Source organism: Carcharodon carcharias, chromosome 26 (assembly GCF_017639515.1).
Source record: "Carcharodon carcharias isolate sCarCar2 chromosome 26, sCarCar2.pri, whole genome shotgun sequence".
Classification (NCBI taxonomy): domain Eukaryota; kingdom Metazoa; phylum Chordata; class Chondrichthyes; order Lamniformes; family Lamnidae; genus Carcharodon; species Carcharodon carcharias.
Genome location: NC_054492.1, coordinates 43,544,505 through 43,563,750, shown reverse-complemented (window position 1 = coordinate 43,563,750; position 19,246 = coordinate 43,544,505). Strand labels below are relative to the sequence as shown.

Here is a 19,246-nt window from a genome sequence, read left to right as displayed (position 1 = left end):
TTGAACTCTTGATCTTGGGCTTACAAGCCCAGTACCACAACCACTTGGCTATTTAGGCCAAGCAAAATATAAGCACAAGTGAATTCCCAGTTAATGCCCATCACCTGGATACAATGAAATACACTGCTCTACAATTATATCTGGTACCTCAAAAATTTTGACCAAACATGAAACCTACCTGCTATACAGGTACACAGAAGAATGAGTATTACCAGTTTTGTTTTTGAAATGTATATGGAGTGTAAAAACTTTCAATGCATTAGATCCCATGATTATGAGAACATAAGAACAGGAAGAGGCCTTTCAGCTCCTCAAGCCCGTTGTGCCATTCAGTTAGATTATGGATAACCTTTACCTCAACTCCTTTCACCCACTTCTGATCCCTATCTCTTTATTACCCTTAGCTAACACAAATCTATGAATCTAGGCTTTAATTATTTCAATTGACCCAACATTCACAGACAATCTAGATTTTCACTACTCTCAGTGTGGAACACTGTTTCCGGATTTCGTGCTTAAATGGTCTTGCTCCAATTTTAAGATTACGTCCTCTAGTTCTGGATTCCCCCACCAAAGGGGATGGCTTCTCTGTATTTAACTTAACCTTCTAAGCTCAAGGCAATACAAACAAAGCTTAGACAATTTGTCCTCAAAGTTTCACCCTTTAAGCCTAACTATCATTCTGGTGAATCTTTCCTCAGGTTCCATGCATAAAACTGAACACAATACTCTAGTGGGATATATATATATGTAATATAATATAGGTGGGAAAGAAAATACAATATTCTGGATTGGGTCTGATCAAGGTTCTGCATAATTGAAGCATCTCTTCCTCACTTTTGTATTCCAATCCCCTTTCACCATTACATTAGTCTTTTTGGTTACATTTCATTCCGGTGCACTAGTTTTCAGTAATCTGTGCATATGGACACCCAAATTCCTTTGCTCTTCCAGAGCACTTAGGCTCTCTCAATCAACATATTCCCACTTGACTTTCTCATCTCCAAACTGGATGACCTCCCAGTGTGCCACAATTAACTTCAATTGCTATAGTTTTGATAAATGATGTTCCATTTCCATTTCCACAATTTGCTGTAATATCTAACTGTGTTAACTGCAAACTTAGATATATGTTTGTCACTATTACTCTTTCTCCTAATATGTTTCTAAATACTTTGTTGTTATCTTTGTTATCCCTTGCAAGTTTTTTTTAAACATTCCTTTTTGCAAGCTTTACTACTTTCTTTGATTGACAAGTCAGTCCTGCATCCTCTAAAAGTTAATATCAAATTCAATCATAGTATGATCACTATTTATAAGGTGGTTCCTTAGGTTAACTAATTCTAGTCAGTCAATTCAACTCAGTCAATATGACCTGTTCCACCGTCAGTTCTAAAAGAGTGTTTTATAAAACTGTCCAAAATACATTCTAGAAATTCATCACCTTTACTTGGGATGTTCTACTTCTTTAAATTAATGTAGAATTAAAACACTCCCAACATAACCATACAGTTTTTGTTGCATGCTTCCTTGATGCCTGTATTTATAAAATCTCTGCACTGCTCCCCCACCCCACTGCCAATTACACAGTTACTGTCAGGTCTGTCTTTGGTGTAGATCAAGACCATTGGTTCCTTTGCGCCATGACTGACCGAGGATGCTGAATATCACATAAGAAAAAACTTTTCCAAAAATCTACTTCTACCACCAGATGTCGCAAGTACGTTCACTGAGTGCTAGCAGCATCACCTGCAGTGTCAGTAACTCTCTGCAAGTGTACCACTTGAAGGAAATTGTTTCCATATAATTTTGGAGCCTGGAAATGAAAGCACCTCCAAATCCCATATGTAAAGGCCTGCCCAAAATTGCTGAAAAGCTGCATTTATAACAGTACATGGTGAGTACCAGTTTGCACAGGACAAAGAACCTTAAATTTAACAAGTAAGGAAAGGAAGTAGCCACATTACGGCATGTTTCTTAGTCAAACATTAAGTGGATGTCAAGCATGAGTAATTTCCAGACTTTAATCTCAAATAAACTACCATGCCCACATGACTCACAAAAAGTGCAATTTGTCTAAGGGTTGGTAAGGAGGTGAGGAACAATTTTTGAAAAGGATTTATACTATGAGAATGTTACATTTACTGCAGATATTTGCTACATAGTCAATTGCTGATCAAATATGGGGTTACTGAACTATCTGAAGAACAAAAACAAGCCATTTTATTAGGGTCTACTTCTGACTAAATCTAATGAAATATAATTGAGAGCAATAGAATCTAGTCATTCAAAATTTGCTTGTGTGGCCCAAATGATGCACTGAAATATGCAAGCTTCTAACAGTTGTTCCCTGTAACTGCAGTATTACAAGTCTTGTTACTATATGGATCAGGAGGTCTGCATATTTTAAGCTTTTTCCAAAAGAAAGCAATTTTAAAAAGTGTACATAAACTTTTATAAACTTGGAACAGGCCAGTATTAAGCAACATGCTTCTTGGGAAACCTGGGACAGAGTCTGCCTTATTTAATGCTGTAAAGGTGACTTGTAAACAAAAATTTACAAATTATTAATTATAGTACTTCAATGATGCACTTTTAAAAACATCCTACAGTTGTAAATTCTAATTATTACATTAAAATATTTGCAATTAGAAGTAGAATATTAAATCTGTTAAAACAAAATCAACTTACAGGACTTGAAAGTAAGGGTAATCCAGTACATGGATGAAAAACTTTTGTTGAAATCCCATCTAGCGAACGTCGATTTTGCTTCTTCCAAAAGTTACCCGAAGGTTTCAGAGGAGATTTTGAAAAATTCTTCTGTAGGAAAACATCCACCATTACTGACTTCAATTCAATTTTTGTAAAATATGTTTTTTTAGGTTTTCCTTGAACTAAAGAGAAAGCAGTGGGCTCTTGGGCACTCTGAATAATGGTAAAGGACTAATTAAAAAAAAAATCTTTCCTTTAAACAGGGAAAGATTTTCATGGTGGGATGTTGCAGTTGGTTAATATGCTATTGCTCTCTGTTTGAATCCGTCCCCGAAAGATAGGATGGCAGTTTCCTCTTTCTGCTGGCTATAAAGGGACCTAATTGAGTCTCTGACTGGCATAAGGGCATACTTCAAAAACTATTCATAACATGGCAATCTCAGTCCACAACAGTGATGGATGTCAGACATCATGCTGGAGTAGCAGAGGGTACTTGTGATGCTGAAAACAAAACCCATTGGCAGGGGGGAATTATAACTCCCAAAAATGGGTGGGTTTGGCTGGGTGAGGTGTAAAAATATTACAGATCTTGGTTTTAACCAAGGCGGGTGGGGTGAGATGACAGGGGGAGGGGTTGGGGAAAAAAGGGAAGGTGGGCGTGGGTGACTCATTTAAATATTATGATGAGGCTGCAAACCACACATTTAAATCTCAATTTTAAATTTCATCCTGGCCAGCCAGATTTTCTCGACCTTGGGAAACTCAGCAGCTAAACATGGGGTGGACTGCTGAATCCAGCAGTTAAGTGCCTTTCCACCTATTTGCTTAATTCAGCTTACCCCATGAATCCGCTCCCCCTCATGCCCCTAACCTGAGCCATGACCTCCCGCTGACCTAAACCTTCCATTTCCGCACTTTTCTCCCCATGACCTCCTGATCTGTCTCTGGACCCCAATGTCTCCAATCCCATGATTGCTGGCTGTGGCCAGGAAAAGTATTAACCAGGCTTGCCATTAAATTTTTCTGGGTCTCCTGATCGCAAAACAGCCAGCCCAGGTTCCAAGTTAATATTGGGCCATTGTTTCTGGTTAGCTATTGGACATGCTTGATGCTGGCACTGTGTTTCAAAAAATATGTTTCACACTCTACCATCCTTCACTTAGATGGCTAATTTTCTTCACAAAAAGTCTGTGTGCATTTTTAAAGAGAGTTCTTAAAGTATTTGAGAATATCGATGGGTAAGAAGGTCCCATGGGCCAATGAGATTGCTGTGAAATACTGTGGCAGCAAGATAATTGTCTTCCATAACTCTTCTGTGAGCCTGTTTCCTGAACTGCCCAGATGTTTCTGGTTATTTTCAACCTAATTTGAAACAGTTGAGTTCTGAATGAAAGTTATGTGAGAAGAACTCATTACCTACCCTGAAGTCCAATCATTAAACAATTACAATATTCATAAAAATTAAATGTGCCAAACAACTACCACTGTAATGCTGTGTAAACCACATGCAAGCAGTTTTATACAGTAAAAAGGAGAACCAAAAATTAATAAAGCACACTGAATTAAAATACCACTTTTGTTGAAAATGGGTTTGCAGGTGTATAAAAAAACCCCAAGAAATTATGCCACTGAATATGCAATTCAATTCACTTATCCTAACTTGTATTTGGTGCATTATTTTGATCCATACCTTCTATATATCTATATTACTACTCACTTCTCCCTTCCAGTCCTTGCTGTCTGCTCTGGAAGGGAGCCAGCAGTGAAGGAAGTAGCAAGGGACCGCAGGAAGGAGGGAGGCAACAAGGGGAGTGGGAGGAAGCAGGGTGAAGCAAGCCAGCGGCGAAGGGGGTCGGGGAGGGGACTGGAATAGAAGTGGAGAAGGGAGTGGAGGGAGCAGGAGGGAGTAGGGGAGGGATGCTAGGTTGCAACAAGGGGAGCAGCAAGGGGCTGTGAGGAAAGTGGGAGGGAGTGGGGAAGGGGACGTGAGGGATCGACGAGAGCCGCAAGGCATGTGAGCGAGCAGCAAAGAGCCATGGGGGAGGCAGTGAAGGGAACCAGAAAAGTAATGGGGTTTCTTTTGTCTTTGTTTGTTCTAATGCAAGCACTACCTGGATCATCGCTGTCAGTGACGTCACAGACACTGATATTATCTGGATAACCAATACCGGACTCAGCACCCGAGTTAAAAAATTGCTTGAGTTCCCTCCCAAGCACAGAATGACAGGTTTCCATTAAGTTTTATTAGACCCAAGGAAAGTTTTTGGAAAATTGATAAAACTCATGAGGGGGGAAATTTGAGTCTGGGTTCCGAAGAGGAGTCATATTGGACTCGAAATGAAACTCTGTTTCTCTTTCCACAGATGCTGCTAGATCTGCTGAGTTTTTCCTGCATTTTCTTTTTTTATTTGAGTGTGCCTATATTTGAACCTGTCACAAGGCACCAGGAACAGGGTGGTTATGTTTCTTTAATATAACAAACTGTTGCATTTCATGATAAGTCAAATTAAATTGCATTTAATAACTACCAATAGAGTAGAAAGTAAAACATTCTTACATTTTGCATTTGGAATTCTCCAGGCTTTTCTTTAGAGTCTCCATTAAGTCCTCTTGGTGTAGTTGAATTATGGGTACATGGCAATGAATCACAGCCCTGAATCTGCAAGTCAGTTTTATCCTGGTCTTTCTTTTTTGAACTGACAGTTTCTTTGGCTACAGGTTGTGTTGTGCCAAAATATATATCACTGGAAATAGCCAATTTATTACATTCACTTTTAGATCGAGAATACCCAAACTCTCTGCAGGTTGTAGAGTTTGAATGCCAGGGATATGAGCTTTCTGTACTAGCTGGTTTATTTTTTGCATTGTTGGCGATATTGTCAGTACAAGTGCTTGGGTCCAAGTTATTAGTATAGGAACAGTCTGATTTTTCTCTATTAAATGGACTTGCACTATCAAGTTCTGAAATACCATGGTGTGTAGAAGGCGTATGTAGATGTAATTCAGAATTATCTGTGCAGTTCACAATGGCTTTATGGAAGGAACTAGTACATGATGACTCTACTCTAGTTTTTTTGTCTATTACAGTGTTGCCAGATACTGGGCACTTACAGTTCACTCTACTTGTGTAACTGGCTTGTGACAGTTCTGATTTACTATCTTTACTTACAGTTCTTTCAGTAGGATGCTTTGCTTTAGATGTGCCATTGTTATAAGGAATACAGTCTACTGGAAATAGTTTTCTTTGCGTCTGTGGCTTTGGGCAAGCTGTTTTATCAATGTCAGCTTTTGCCTTTCTGCATAATGTGACAGGGGTATCTTGAGAAGAGGTCCTGCTCTTCTCCACACGTCTGGTTTCCAAGAAACTGCTTTCAGTGAAGTTCGTCGAACTGCAAGGAATCTCTTTTCCTCTGCTTTTCAGGCTTTCTTCATTACATGAGCTCTGAAATAGCTTTGCACTAGTTGAACATGGCTCTTGTACTGTACTAAAATGGCTTCCAGCAATATGTGGAGGATTTTGATCACAATAACTCAGCTGTTGGGCAATTCGCGCAATCACTTCTTCCCTTTCCTGAAGCAAGTTTCCTATCAAAGGGTTCATCTCACCTGAGGGAATAGGAGAAGACGTACTACTGGTTCCACTGGAATCTGCCATTGAAAATGACTTTAATGTCTTCATTGTTTGGGTCTCATAAGGCTGTACTTTAGTTACTTCAGCAGTAGTTGCCCAATTACAACACTGAGTCTTGGTCTGCGAATTTCTGATTTCAGCTATTTTGTCAGAATCACTTAACACTGTTGGTTTGCCTGGTTCCAAGATCTCAGGAGAAGGACATTTTCTTGTGTTTACTGTACTTGTTGACAGCAACGCATGGTTTCTGACAGCTGTCAGTGTTTGCTTATTGTACTTCTGTTGTGCCCCTGGCACAGAGTAGTCCTGCTCTTTTGCATTTGTAGGTTGGGAAGCATCCTTTTCTCGACTGGGAATATTTTTCCCATAGAAACTGAGGTTACTATGAATACTGCATGTCAACAATGGGTAACTAGGCTGCCTAGGCAGGGATAGGACGCTCACTCGCAAAGCCATGTTGTGAGAAATATTAGGAACTGGAAAGACATGTTCAACAGGTGGCTGGGCAAAATTTAGCAACATATCTTCATCCGTTGCACTTATTCTGAAGATGAAGCAAAACAAGATTAAAAAGTCACAAACCATACTATAATCAGTGAAAAAAATGTATCTCGTGCATTATTAAGCTACAAAAACTCTGGTCTATGCTGATCTAATTGATCTTAGCTGGGACAACAGAAGCCAATGCCTGGATTTTCCAGAGGTGACAGGGTTCCCACGACCAGAACCAAAAGCTGGGGTGGGTGGGATTACCTCGCTTTGGTAGATGGTGGAAACTATGGTGGCATTTTATGGGTAGCAGCAATTAAGTGGCTGCTGCCAGGCCTGCTGTCCTAGTAAAGATGGCGCCACTGCTGTGCACCCCTCCCCCACCCCCCAAAGATCCGTCAGCCCAATCAGAGGAGCAACAGCTCAGCAGCCTCACCAGGAATGGCTGCAATTGCTCAGGCATCACTTGGAGGATGATCACACATCAATGAATGTACCCCCCCCCCCCCCAAACCCCCCCCCCCCCCAAAACCCCCCCCCCCCCCCAAACCCGCCCCCCAAACCCCCCCCCCCCCCCCCCCACCCACCACCACCACCACGTAAATAGACTCTGGGGGGCCACCGGGACCAGTCAGGCAGGATCCGGTGAGGGCAGTCGACATCGACGATGCACAGTTAGCCACTGCCGCCTGGGATGCCTTTGTGGGCCAGTGCTCAAAAAGAAGGGCCCCACCCTTCCCTGGAGGCAGACAGGTAACCACCTGGGTTTACCTGGTGGTCTTACAACATGGTGGAGGTAAAATGTCAACAAGGAAGGAAGAGGCCTTTAACTACCCACTGAAGTGGATGCCAGACAGGTGGGCCACGAGCTACTTTTTCTGTGGCTGGAAAAATGGCAAGGCAGTGGCAAGGCCCCCCCCCAATGTTTTGCCATGCCATTTTTCCAGTTGTCTCACATGAGCCCATCCCCAAAAGCCCAATAAAATTCAGCTCTAAAAACATTAAAATTGGCTTAGTATCCCTAGGCAAGGGTGGACGATTATCAATCTGATATTCTACTTGTAGTCTCTTTCTGGAAGGGCATGCATGGCTGCCAGTTAAGGTCAGGATCAGTCTTGGTTGCAATGTTTCCCACGATCAAATCATCTGCAGCATTCATGTTCCATCCTCATAAATGAGGGATGGTCATTTGAGGACTGGGCTGGAGGCTGTTGGTATTTATGAACTATAGCACAAGGCAACTCACTATCTTTAGCAGTAGAGAGATCTAAGGGCATGCAGGGCACATGAGTAGGCCATTCAGCCCCTCAAGCCTGTTCTGCCATTCAATTGATCATGGTAGATCTATTTCTTAACTCCATCTTCCTGCCTTCATTCTGTAACCCTCAACAACCTTGCCTAATAAAACAAATCTACAAATCTTAGTTTTAACATTTTCAATTAACCTAGCCTCAACAGCTCTTTGGGGGGAAAAAGTGTCCCAGGTTTCTAATAGCCTTTGCAGGAAGAAGTGCTTTCTGGAATCACCCTTGAATGCCTAGCTCTAATTTTAACATTATACTCCCTTGTTCTGGACTCTTTCCCAGAGGAAATAGTTTCTCTTTTATCTACTGTATCAAATCTTTTAATCAGCTTAAAAACTTCCATTAGATCAATCTTTAATCTTCTATATTCAAGGGAATACAAACCTAGTCCATATAGCTTGTCATTAGAATTTATCCCTTTTAGATCCAGTATCACTCTGGTAATTCTGCAGTGCACCCATTCCAAAACTAATATATTCCTCTGGAGGTGCTATGTCCAGAACCGAATGCAGGATTCCAGATGGGGTCAAACCAGAGCACTGTACAACAGTAACATAACTTCCATCCTTTTGTATTCCAGTCTTCTTGCGATAAAGGCCAACATGCCATTAGCCTTCCTCATTCCTTTCTCTACATGCTGCCCTTTGATGACCATCATCCGAAAACACAATTTTCATATGTATGCTGACGACATAGAGCTTGACCTCAGTACCACCTCTCTTGACGACTCCTTTTTGCTAAATTAGCAGTTTAGTTGGAAGTATCTTCCAATTAAATATTAGGAAGACTGAAGCCGCTGTCTTCTTTTCCCACCATAAACTTTACTCCCTAGAAAGCAACTCTATCCCTCTCCCTGGTTACTGTTACTGAACCAGACTATGTTTAAACTTGGTGTCATATATGACCCTACAATTAGCTTCTGATCACATACCCAGATCATCACCAAGATCACCTAATTCCAACTTCATAATCATATGACTCTGCTGCTGCCACAACTCACCTGCTGCTGAAACCCTCATCCTTGCCTCTGTCACCTTTAGACTTGACTATTGCAATGCACTCCTTTGACCTCCCACTTTGTACCTTCCGAAAACTTGAGCAGCAATGTTTTGGGTGACCTCATGTCCTTACTTGCACCAAGTCCTGGCCAGAAATGGATGAGTGCAGATAACTTGGAGAGTTGTGGGGTTGGAGGAAATTACAGCGAAAGGGAGGGGTGAGGCCACGGGGAGCATTTAAAACAAGGATGAGAATTTTAAAATCAAGCCTTTGTTCTCGGGTCAAGCAAAGCCCCGATTTTAAATTTTCATCCTTGTTTTTAAAACCCTTATTGCCTCACCCCTCCCTTTCTCCACAATTGTCTCCAGCCTCTCTGAGGTGTCTGCAATCATCTCATTCTGGCTTCTTACGCACCCTTGATTTGAATTGCTCCACAATGGTTGGCCGTGCCTTCAACTGCCTAAGCCGTGGGATTCCCTCCCTAGACCTTTCCTTTCTCTATCTCTTTCCTCCTTTGAGACGCTCCTTAAAACTTACATCTTTGATCAAGCTTTTGGTCATCTGCTCTAATACCTTCTCAGGTGGCTCAGTATCAAAGTTTGTTTTATAATGCTCCTGTGACGTGCTTGCATATGTTTTATGTTAAGGGATTATATAAGTACAAGCTGTTGTTGCTGTTGTTATCAAAGCCTTATTAATTATTTGTACCTGTCAACTGTTTTTTTGAGATTTTGAACCCCTAAATTTCTCTGCTTATTCTCAGTTTTTACCTTCTCATCATTTGGAAAAGTTTGAACTGTCTTAGGTTCAAAGTTTAAGACCTCACATTCCTGCAGTGAATTTCATTTGCCATAGTGTTGCTCACTCACTTATTCTATCAATTGCCCATTGCAACTTTCTGCTCACCACCTGCACTACTGTGTCACCTAATGTAGCGTTGTCAGCAAATTTAGGTATACTGCTCTGAACCTTCATCAAAGTTATTTATAAAATGTATTGAAAAGCCCCAGTACAAATTCCTGGCGGTCACCACTAGCCACATCCTGCTAATTTGAGTACATAATGCTATCTTCACTTTCTGTCCCCTACCTCTTCATCAATTCTCTATCCAAGCTAATGGGCTGCCTCCAAATCCATGCACTTTCATTTTGTTATCAGTATCTTAACTATAGCAGGATAGTTCTCCCAGACCGAACTAAATCAGTATCAGTGTGAACAATAAAATGCATCAAGCTTGATTGCATTATTTTCAAACTAAAATATTGCCATTGATTACATTTATACCAAAGAAGAGTAATAACTTTTTTTTTTGAAGTGCCCCATTCCAAAACGTAATGAAATTAAAACACTAGTGAACTTTCCCAATGCTCACCTGTACAAAATATTGCGTGGAACAGCACCTTGTGATGCACTCAGCCAAGCACTCAGCTGAGAAAAAAAGACATATGAACGGACAGCTTGCAGAAGGCTTTTCTCTTCAATAAAACGATCTCCAATTCTGAAGATTTAAAGATGGCAAACATTGATAATGAAGTCATAACAAAGCACATTTAATACCAGGTTAAACATGGGTAGCACTGAAGTAGCACAATAATATGATACCCTTAAACATAGAAAATAAATGGACATTGGTAAAGCATTTGAGGGCTGGAAGGAGTGACAATTTTTGCTTGCCTTTCTCAAGAAAAAGTTGTTCACAAACATATTCAAAGAACTGAAATGTAATCTTCTACTTACACAACACAGAAATAAAGCACATCACAGCCCCTTGAAACTATAAAAATGAAGCAGAGCCACTGATCAAGTTCATATCAATAAATCTGAACATCCATAGAGAACAGCCTGAGTTGAAGGGGATGCAGGGGAGTGGGGGGGCATGGGAGAGAAAGTTCCACAAACACGACGTGTTACATACAGGTTCCAAAATGTGACCACTATCTCAACTTCCTTCAGAAGATACAATCCCTTAACAACAGAGTTCGGTTTTGAAAAAAGGCGTCATCTTCCATCTCTCAATAAACGTCCATGCTGATCTATATCAATCTACATTCTTCGTGGATCACCACTTTGATGTGGTGTTGAGTCTTGTGCATTCTGACAATCCTTGGGAGCTCTGTGCTCTTGGTAGGGTCAACCCCTGGTGTCAAGGACGAGGGAAGGGGTGGGAGTGCCAAAGTGTGGTCCAAAAAGTCCTCAACTGCAGAACAGACAAAGGAAGACCGAGCGTCTCACCGGCTGCAGCAGCAAGGTGAGCTCTCAGTCATCGTAGTTTGGCATGTCACAGAAATCTGATCACCAACCCATCAAGGTCATATGGACAATGACGATACCCCCAAGGTCCTACATTAAGCAAAGTCACGTGCAGGCTTCTACCAGAGTTCATTTGTCAAGTTTAGCAATTATGGAGGATTGGTGATAGGAACAGGGCTGTGAACCTGGGAGTCCCTAGTCAGGAATCCTCAAACAGGTGACAGACACATGAAGGTCACTGATCCTGTGTTGAAACCAAAGTGCCTTTGGGCAACAGGACCTGTGACTGAGCAATCTTCTTCAGGATACCCTCTGCTACCTCAAATGGGGAGGGGCCTAGCCAAGATTCTCTAAAATTAGGCTGTTCCATTTTCTCTTGCATGCAGAGCCATCTTTGACCACAAAGAAAGAAAACTCTGAACCTATCCATATTACCCCTGGGTGGTCAAGATCAATAATGATGAGTTTCTGTTCTGTCTCTCACTACCAGACTGAGTCTCAACATAACAATCCTGTAATTTAGACAGGGGAAGTTAAATTTCAAACAACAACCACAAACAACCCTCTTGCAGCTGCCCAAATGAAAGACAAAACTTCATGCCCCAAATCTCAAACCATAGCATTGGCCAGTCCACCTTCAAGAAATTGGAGAGTCGAATGTGGTGCCCACACAAAAAAAGTGTATAAACAGACCTCTAAACTGAATTCACTTAGTAAGAAATGTTTTTCTGCTGTGACAAAACCCCATTCTGATCCCCACACCAACATGTGGGTAGTGTATTAGCCGCTTGGAGTTGGTAATTCAACCTGGTGCCCCTTCCTGGAGGCTAATGAGAATCCTCTTTAGAAACACCACAACACATTCCAAATAGAGGAAGGGAAAAATGTCAGTATGAGAGTAACTCCTCCTGCATCAGAGTGGTAGCACTGGTAGTATATTTATTAAATAATAATGACAGGACTACTTCAGGCCAAGACTTCACCAGTATGTAATACTGGTCTGCTCTGGCTTTCAGTGAAAACAGTGAAGACACACAAACTAAGTGAGGTGAGTAAATCCAATTTCAGACTAGTTTGCTCTACCTAGCATTTGTCAGTCCGCTCTACCAATTTTGTTTCTAGCACCCTGGCTAGATAGTTTTAGAATTGCTATTCAGATGAACAGCAGGCCAACAGAAGGTACACAGCACTTGAACACCCCAACCAAATCCATAATCTAGACTTGCTGATCCTCAAGTGTGTAACACTACTTGAGTTTGCAGAGCTTCGGCAAGGACCTCAGTTCAGCAATGTTTGCTCCTACAGATGCTCTACAAGTAAAATATACCATTTCAACACTTAAACTACTATAAAGTCTCAAAAGTAAACATATTTATATGCTAAAACACCCAAAATTTCAGCCATGCAGGTTTGTGTACATCAACACACACACACTGCAATAAATTTACCATTTCTTAGCACAGTCCAGATTTCACTCTGGAGCAGATAAAAGAGAAAAGTCTAACAAATGAAAAATAAAGAAAACTATGGGGGACAACACTTAAGAAATGCTTACAATACCAAATTTAGTCATAATGAGGTTCTTTTACACTTCCGACATTGTCTAATAATATTTAGACTAGAAAAAATTTATCACGACAATAGTTGTGTCAAGATATGTACTTTGTATCTATAAAAATGCCAAATCTTTTACTCAGTGAAACAAAATGATTGAACCTAATTTTGTACCTAAACAAATTCCAAAAAGATATTTTGCCAATAGATTGATTTTTGAAGTCATACAATGGTTTCTGTGCTTATATTCTTTGCTTCAATTGCATTATTCATCTTTTCACAAGACAAAAAAGGAAAAAAGGTGTCTATTAATTTGGTTGATCAATTTCTTTTTAGTGCTTCACTACGTGAAGAACAAAGACTTACTGTTTGGGCACTGACTGTAGAGACCATCTTTCCAGCAGCAAAGCATCCTGTTTGATAGCTGGGTCGTTTATATCACTCCCCTCCGTGGATGGACCGTCAGCGTCACTATAGCAACAGTCGGGAAGCAACATCACTTCAACCATGATGGAAATATTATTCCTCCACAGAAGCAAAACCTGAGACCTGGTTCTTCTGGCCTGACAACACTGTCAAATTACAGGGGATAGAGAAAGGGAAATTATGGACCAACTGAAAACAAAACTTCTCAAAATCAACATCCAAGAGTTGACACCTTACAATTCTGGACAAGTATCCAATTTGTTTCTTTTTAATAAATTTCTTTTTCAGTTGTCAGGGAAATTAGGATTTGGTAAAAAAAAATTGTAAAATCAATTTAATTAAGTACATACCTGTGGCACTTTATCAATGCATTCGTGTTTTGTACTTAAGGACTGCCCAAGTTGTGCAGGAGGGCAATGAAACCCTTCTGTACGACCTTTCGCCGAGCATTCTGGTGTACGACCCTCAGTGATCAGCAAGGTCAGGGAAAGCAAAAACTCCTCTGCATCATATTCAAAGTACTCATCTATTGTATCTACAAGAAAGAAAAAAGTATTTAACTACACAGGATTCCTGCTAAATCCTATTATTAGCCATCACTGTTTTAATGTACAGAAGGGCTTGCGGGAACAAGCTAGAAATACTAAACAATGCTAATTACTGTAAGAGATGGCTCAACAAATTCTTGAAGCACAGTCAATAACAAATTCTGACCCATAATCTGGGTTAACCATAAACAGTCAGCAGAGGGCAAAAATGCAAAAAACTGACATGGATTATTCGTAGCCATCCCAGCTGTTTATGACAACTGAAATAGTCATTAATTTCTTCCAGAAGCTCCTTTAAATCAAAGAAAAGTTTGGCTATTGTATATTTTGTTTCAGGTACCACTTAGGGACTTAATTACCTTCAGTCAAGATTGAAAAAACCAAAAGCATTCATTTACTAATTGTGAAAGCTCTTGTTCCTTCTTTGAATGTCACAATGCCTACAACCCATCACACACAGGGAAGGATTCATAATGAATATACACTAGGTCCTTTGTTACCAGCTGATACCAAACCCAGCCAATAATTAGCAGCAGGAATTAAAATTCAGCAATTCATGGAGATTATAACTGCAGCTGTCACTGTGCAAGTCATGGAGCCATTTGTTTTTTGCTGTAAATTCTGTGGACAAATTATCTTATTGGGATAAAGCATCATCTGGAGAAGTGGCTTTCCAGCTCAATTTGTAAATAATGCAATAGGAAACAGTCCTGGAATTCCTCAAAGATATATTTGCCTGTTAATAATTTCAGGTGTACAGTACGGCAATGAACTTCTTTATTGTAACAAAATTTACAAATCTGCTCAAAGTCATTCTGTGCACACAGCAATTAAGGCGGTATGCATTGCAGACAGCCAAGGCAGTGAAACTATGGTCCGACTATACCAGGCGTTTCTTCAAATTGCTTTACAACGTGCTGTGGTAGATATCATCTCTGGTTCAGTAGCATCAGTTACTTTCATATGTTATCCAAGTGTCATATTTTAATGGAGCTGGCTTATACTGCTCTAACTCTGCTAATACAATAACATAATTCAGGGATGGTACAATAGCATCGCCTTCATGTTCGGGGTCCTATTTTACACATACATGTGTGTGTATACACACACACACACACACACACACACACACACACAGACACATTTAACACTTTATTTCTTCATGCAGATCATTAAGTTGCAATATTTCACATCAGGTGAACATAAAGGTCAACAGTTATGACAGAAATTTCATTTATTTCAATCTGTATAACTGGCCGCTACATAATGTAAAACAAACACTACACATCCTCACGTGAATCGGTGACCTTAACTTAAATATAACAGACAAGGGGAGAACCTCAGTGTTGTCATGTGCCTTTTTCTGAGTCCTCTCCCTTCACAGGTGAAAATCAAAGGATTTTCTAACACAAACATATTACTCGCACAAGCTAATAATTTACTAAATGTTTAGACTCTGGAGTAAACAATGTTGATTTAGAATACTTAACATCTTTTATTTACGAGTCCTTCCTGAAAATCGAGTAATTAAAAACATCCAACATTAAAGTAACTCATTTTTTCAAATCCTTTCTGTGGAAAAATAGCCAAAAACAACCAATTTATTTATTTTTCAAATGCAGTCACATTTTTTTGGAATACTGGGCAAAATTTCCTCCCCGTTTGGGGGGGGGGGGTGGAATTTGGGAGTGGGCGTGGGCAGGCGCCCCTCCAATCAGGGGCGTGCCACCATTTTTCGTGGGTCCGCACTGTGCGGGCTGGGAAATGCAGAAGTGCGCGAAGGAGAACTCCGATCTCCCTGAGACTAAGTGCTGCCTCAGGGAGATCGGTTTCCAAAGGGAAAAAGTTTTTGTTTTGAAAATTTCATTTGCCATCCATGTTCCTTCATGTGATAACGTCACATAAGTTGGGACATGGGCATAACTTTAAATAAAAGTGAATGTTAATTTTTAAATTCAGTCACGAAACCTCATCCCACCTTCAGTGCTCCCAACCTGCCCGCCAGCCACTAATTGCTTTAATTGATTTTTGAATGGCCTCAATAGGCCGTTGACAGGTCAGCGGGTGCACAGCTGACTCGGCTGCGCCCTCACTGACCTGAAAATGCAAATTACATCGGGAGTTCCGTGTCGGCGAGTGGGCCCTGCCCCCGCTCGCTGACAGGAAAATTCTTGCCACTGACTCTTTGTTGCCACTTTTGCCAATTAGGTGAATGATCAGTTTTTAGGGGTGGTGGAAGCTTGTCAGGACATTGAGAATTCTCCTTGCTCTTCGTGGACCTGCTCCAGCTACACAAGCCATTACAAACGGCAGATAGGCCTTGTTTTAACTTCTCACCCAAAATATAACATGACTAACAATCTAGCTCAGCCTGAATATTTAATTGAAAGGTCAGCTGAAATCATATGGGAAGGATTTTCCCTGCAGACTCCAGGACCCCACCAAGGTCAGAATCCCATACTGAGTGGGGAACAGTCGCCTGATTGTGATTTCCCCAAACTGGTCAATTAATGGCCAGAGGGCTGGTTTTCCATCTGATTAAGGATGGGAGGTAGGCTCTCAAAGTTGAAGGGCCAAGAGGAAGCCCTCCAGCATGGAAGAAACAATAGGCTGGCTTTCAGAAAGAGTGAGAGTGAGAGTGAGGGAAAGCAAGCGAGAGCGTAAGAAAGCACACCAAGACGGAGGTGCCCTCCCTCCAATTTTTTTGACTTTAAAATAAAAAAATTCTCTCAGCAGCCAGGCCACCATTGTGAAGCTGAAGCTCCTCACACGAGGTGGTCTGTGATTGCAGCTGAAGGAAGGGAGGGTCTCAAAGCCCACCTGGAGTGCTGGAACCCAGGCCTGTGGCCAAGAGACCACCCTCCAGGGAGCTACACGGTTCCCCAAAAATTCCAACTGCCCGCTGACAATAGACCCTAATAAGATTTTAACAATGTTAATTGCTATCACCACTTGCAGCCCTCCTAGCCCCACCATCCCACCGCTGGGAAAATGACCTGGGGCAGGATGGTGCTGGAAAACCGGCACATCAGCGTGGACTTTTGCACCCGGCTGCCTCCATACTTGCCCTCATCTAAAGCCAGAAGTCCTCCCCCATATGTTCACATCATGGAGTGGGGCCTGAACCCAGACCTTCTGATTTAGAAATGGCAGTGTGAACAACTGAGCCAAACTGATGTGGATTCTCTATTAATGAATCATTTTTGAGAAGCATGAAATGTATAATCTTTTTGTGTAAACTTACATGGAAACTGCATCTTTCAAAACAATCAGAACAAAAGTTTATTGAAATAATAGCAATGTAAAGCACCATCTCATAGGTCATTTATTTTACCAGCAGGAATTATATTTTCAAGGGAAGGACAAGTACCATTCATGCAGTAAGTTTAGTTATCAAACCAGTGCTAATCTAATAATATAGTTATTGTTACTTACAGTGACAAAAATTTGTCATATGAAAAGACAGTAGGTATTTACTCAGGCAGAACTGCATTGCCTGTTCATGCGTACGCCAAAAGCGATACAACTTCAGAAACAGTACTTATTACAATAATATGCTGTAATCTCTCAAATCCAGAACTGCGAAATCCAGAAACACCAACTGTCCAAATTTTTGTTTTGAGCATACATGCTTATGACGCTACACAGAGAGACCACCCTTGTGGTCCTAATGGTTGTTAATAGTAAATCTCCAGAGCTTTTCCAGGCACTGCTTTAATGGCCTTTGACAAGTACAAGTGCCAGTAATGTATCCAAGCAGGAGGGAAAGTGGAGATAGAAGAGGATGCAGTCAAAGAAACAAACACACACCCTGCACATACACACATTAAACAGCCCATCTCTCTCCCCACCTTTTGGTCTAGTTGCCAGTGCCTGCAATTCAGAGTCACTAACCCAGGGTAAGTGGCCTGAACAACAGGCAGCCAGAAGCAGAGACACAGCAAAGTTTGAAGCTGCCGTTCACTTTTCTGCACTGTTAGTCATTGAGTTACAGTTACCAGCCTCTGCCTGTGCGACATTGGTGTGCAAATATCCTGGGCCTGCTCAGCACTCACTGATAAATGTGTTTCCTAAGAGTGCAGTACTTTGGAAACACAAAATACAGTACTTGAATAAATAAAACACATTTTATTATTGTTTAAAAATATTTTGTCATTGTTTTACGTTTCAGGTACTATTCATGCTTATATCCAATTGTTCACATAATTGTGGTTAGGTATTCTAACATTATTCCAAAATCCATAAAATTCTGAATTCCAGAAATGTCTTCATCCTAAGCATTCTGGACCAGAGATGTACAGTGTACTGTTATCTAGGATGTGAAAAGCTTTATAGATTCAACATTAGTAACTGCAGAATTCTTCTATTTGCAATTCTTCTACTGCATTTAGTCAGCTCGGTTTGCTAACAAGGAATCTAATGAGGAAGAATTTTTTTGCTACTTTTCCTTTTTCTGTATTTGTTAAGATAATTCAGTTTGTCCATAGTTAGAACTCTTCACTTTGAATTTATACAGAGAAGAGTAATATTTTGACTCCAGTGTTGACACCAGCTCAGAACTGAGTGACAAGTATTGTGTTCTCATGAAATTACTTCCAATGGAAGGCCATGAACATGAAACGTTAACTCTGTTTCTCTCTTCCTAGATGCTAGCTAACCTGCTGAGCACTTCCAGTACTTTGTTTGTATTTTAATTAGTATTGCATTTCGGTTGATGATCAGGGTATACAATGCAAAGAAAAAGCAATAATTTAGGAATGGATGAGTTTTAAATGTCTTTCTTTCCTCAATGGGGTGGAAAGATCATTAATTGCATGGCTATTTGTAGGTTCTGGCAGTGTACAGCACATCTTTGCACCTATGTATAGTGCTAAACACATTAGACAAATAGTAGGAACCATTTTACTTTCAGCATTTCTAGGGACACAGATATATTATGGCAGCATGGAGCATTATGCGAAATAAAAGAGACTAACCCAAAGCACCCTAAGATAGCTTTATTTCAAATAAATCTATATGGGCCAAAAACTACGCACAGTAGAAAAGCTATTAAAGGAATCAACACATCTTCCATGTCTCACAGGTAACTCAAACTCTTTAAAAGAAAATTGTTTTCCTTTTGAAGTGCACCTGTCTTGAAGGTTCACTAGACTGACTCTTATGAAGAAGGGATTGTCCAATGAGAAGAGTGAGTAGACAAGGCCTATATTTCCTAAAGTTTAGAACAATGAGAGATGATCTTAATGAAACATTTAAAATTCTTAAGGGTCTTGACTAGGTAGATGCTAGGAGGGTATTTCTCCTCACAGAGAAGTCCAGAACTAGGCTTCATG

The 19,246-nt window shown here is 40.7% G+C and overlaps 1 protein-coding gene across 11 annotated transcripts in view; it reads right to left on the bottom strand.

The window, feature by feature from the left end:
* The window catches only part of fam214a (family with sequence similarity 214 member A), a 92,571-nt gene that overhangs the window by 17,972 nt on the left and 55,353 nt on the right, over positions 1 to 19,246 (bottom strand). For 7 of the 11 annotated variants that reach the window (XR_005941443.1, XM_041175024.1, XM_041175027.1 and 4 more), the window contains 5 exons: positions 13,716 to 13,900; positions 13,306 to 13,511; positions 10,508 to 10,633; positions 5,270 to 6,887; positions 2,692 to 2,820 (listed from right to left, as the gene is read on the bottom strand). Coding sequence is in view for 10 of the 11 variants with exons in the window: in XM_041175024.1 (XP_041030958.1) it covers positions 2,692 to 2,820; positions 5,270 to 6,887; positions 10,508 to 10,633; positions 13,306 to 13,511; positions 13,716 to 13,900 (2,264 nt within the window). In the remaining variant the exon portion in view is untranslated. Of the gene's footprint in view, positions 1 to 2,691; positions 2,821 to 5,269; positions 6,888 to 8,520; positions 8,779 to 10,507; positions 10,634 to 13,305; positions 13,512 to 13,715; positions 13,901 to 19,246 lie in introns of those variants that run through there. The other 4 variants (XM_041175022.1, XM_041175031.1, XM_041175030.1 and 1 more) reach the window with 4 other exon arrangements.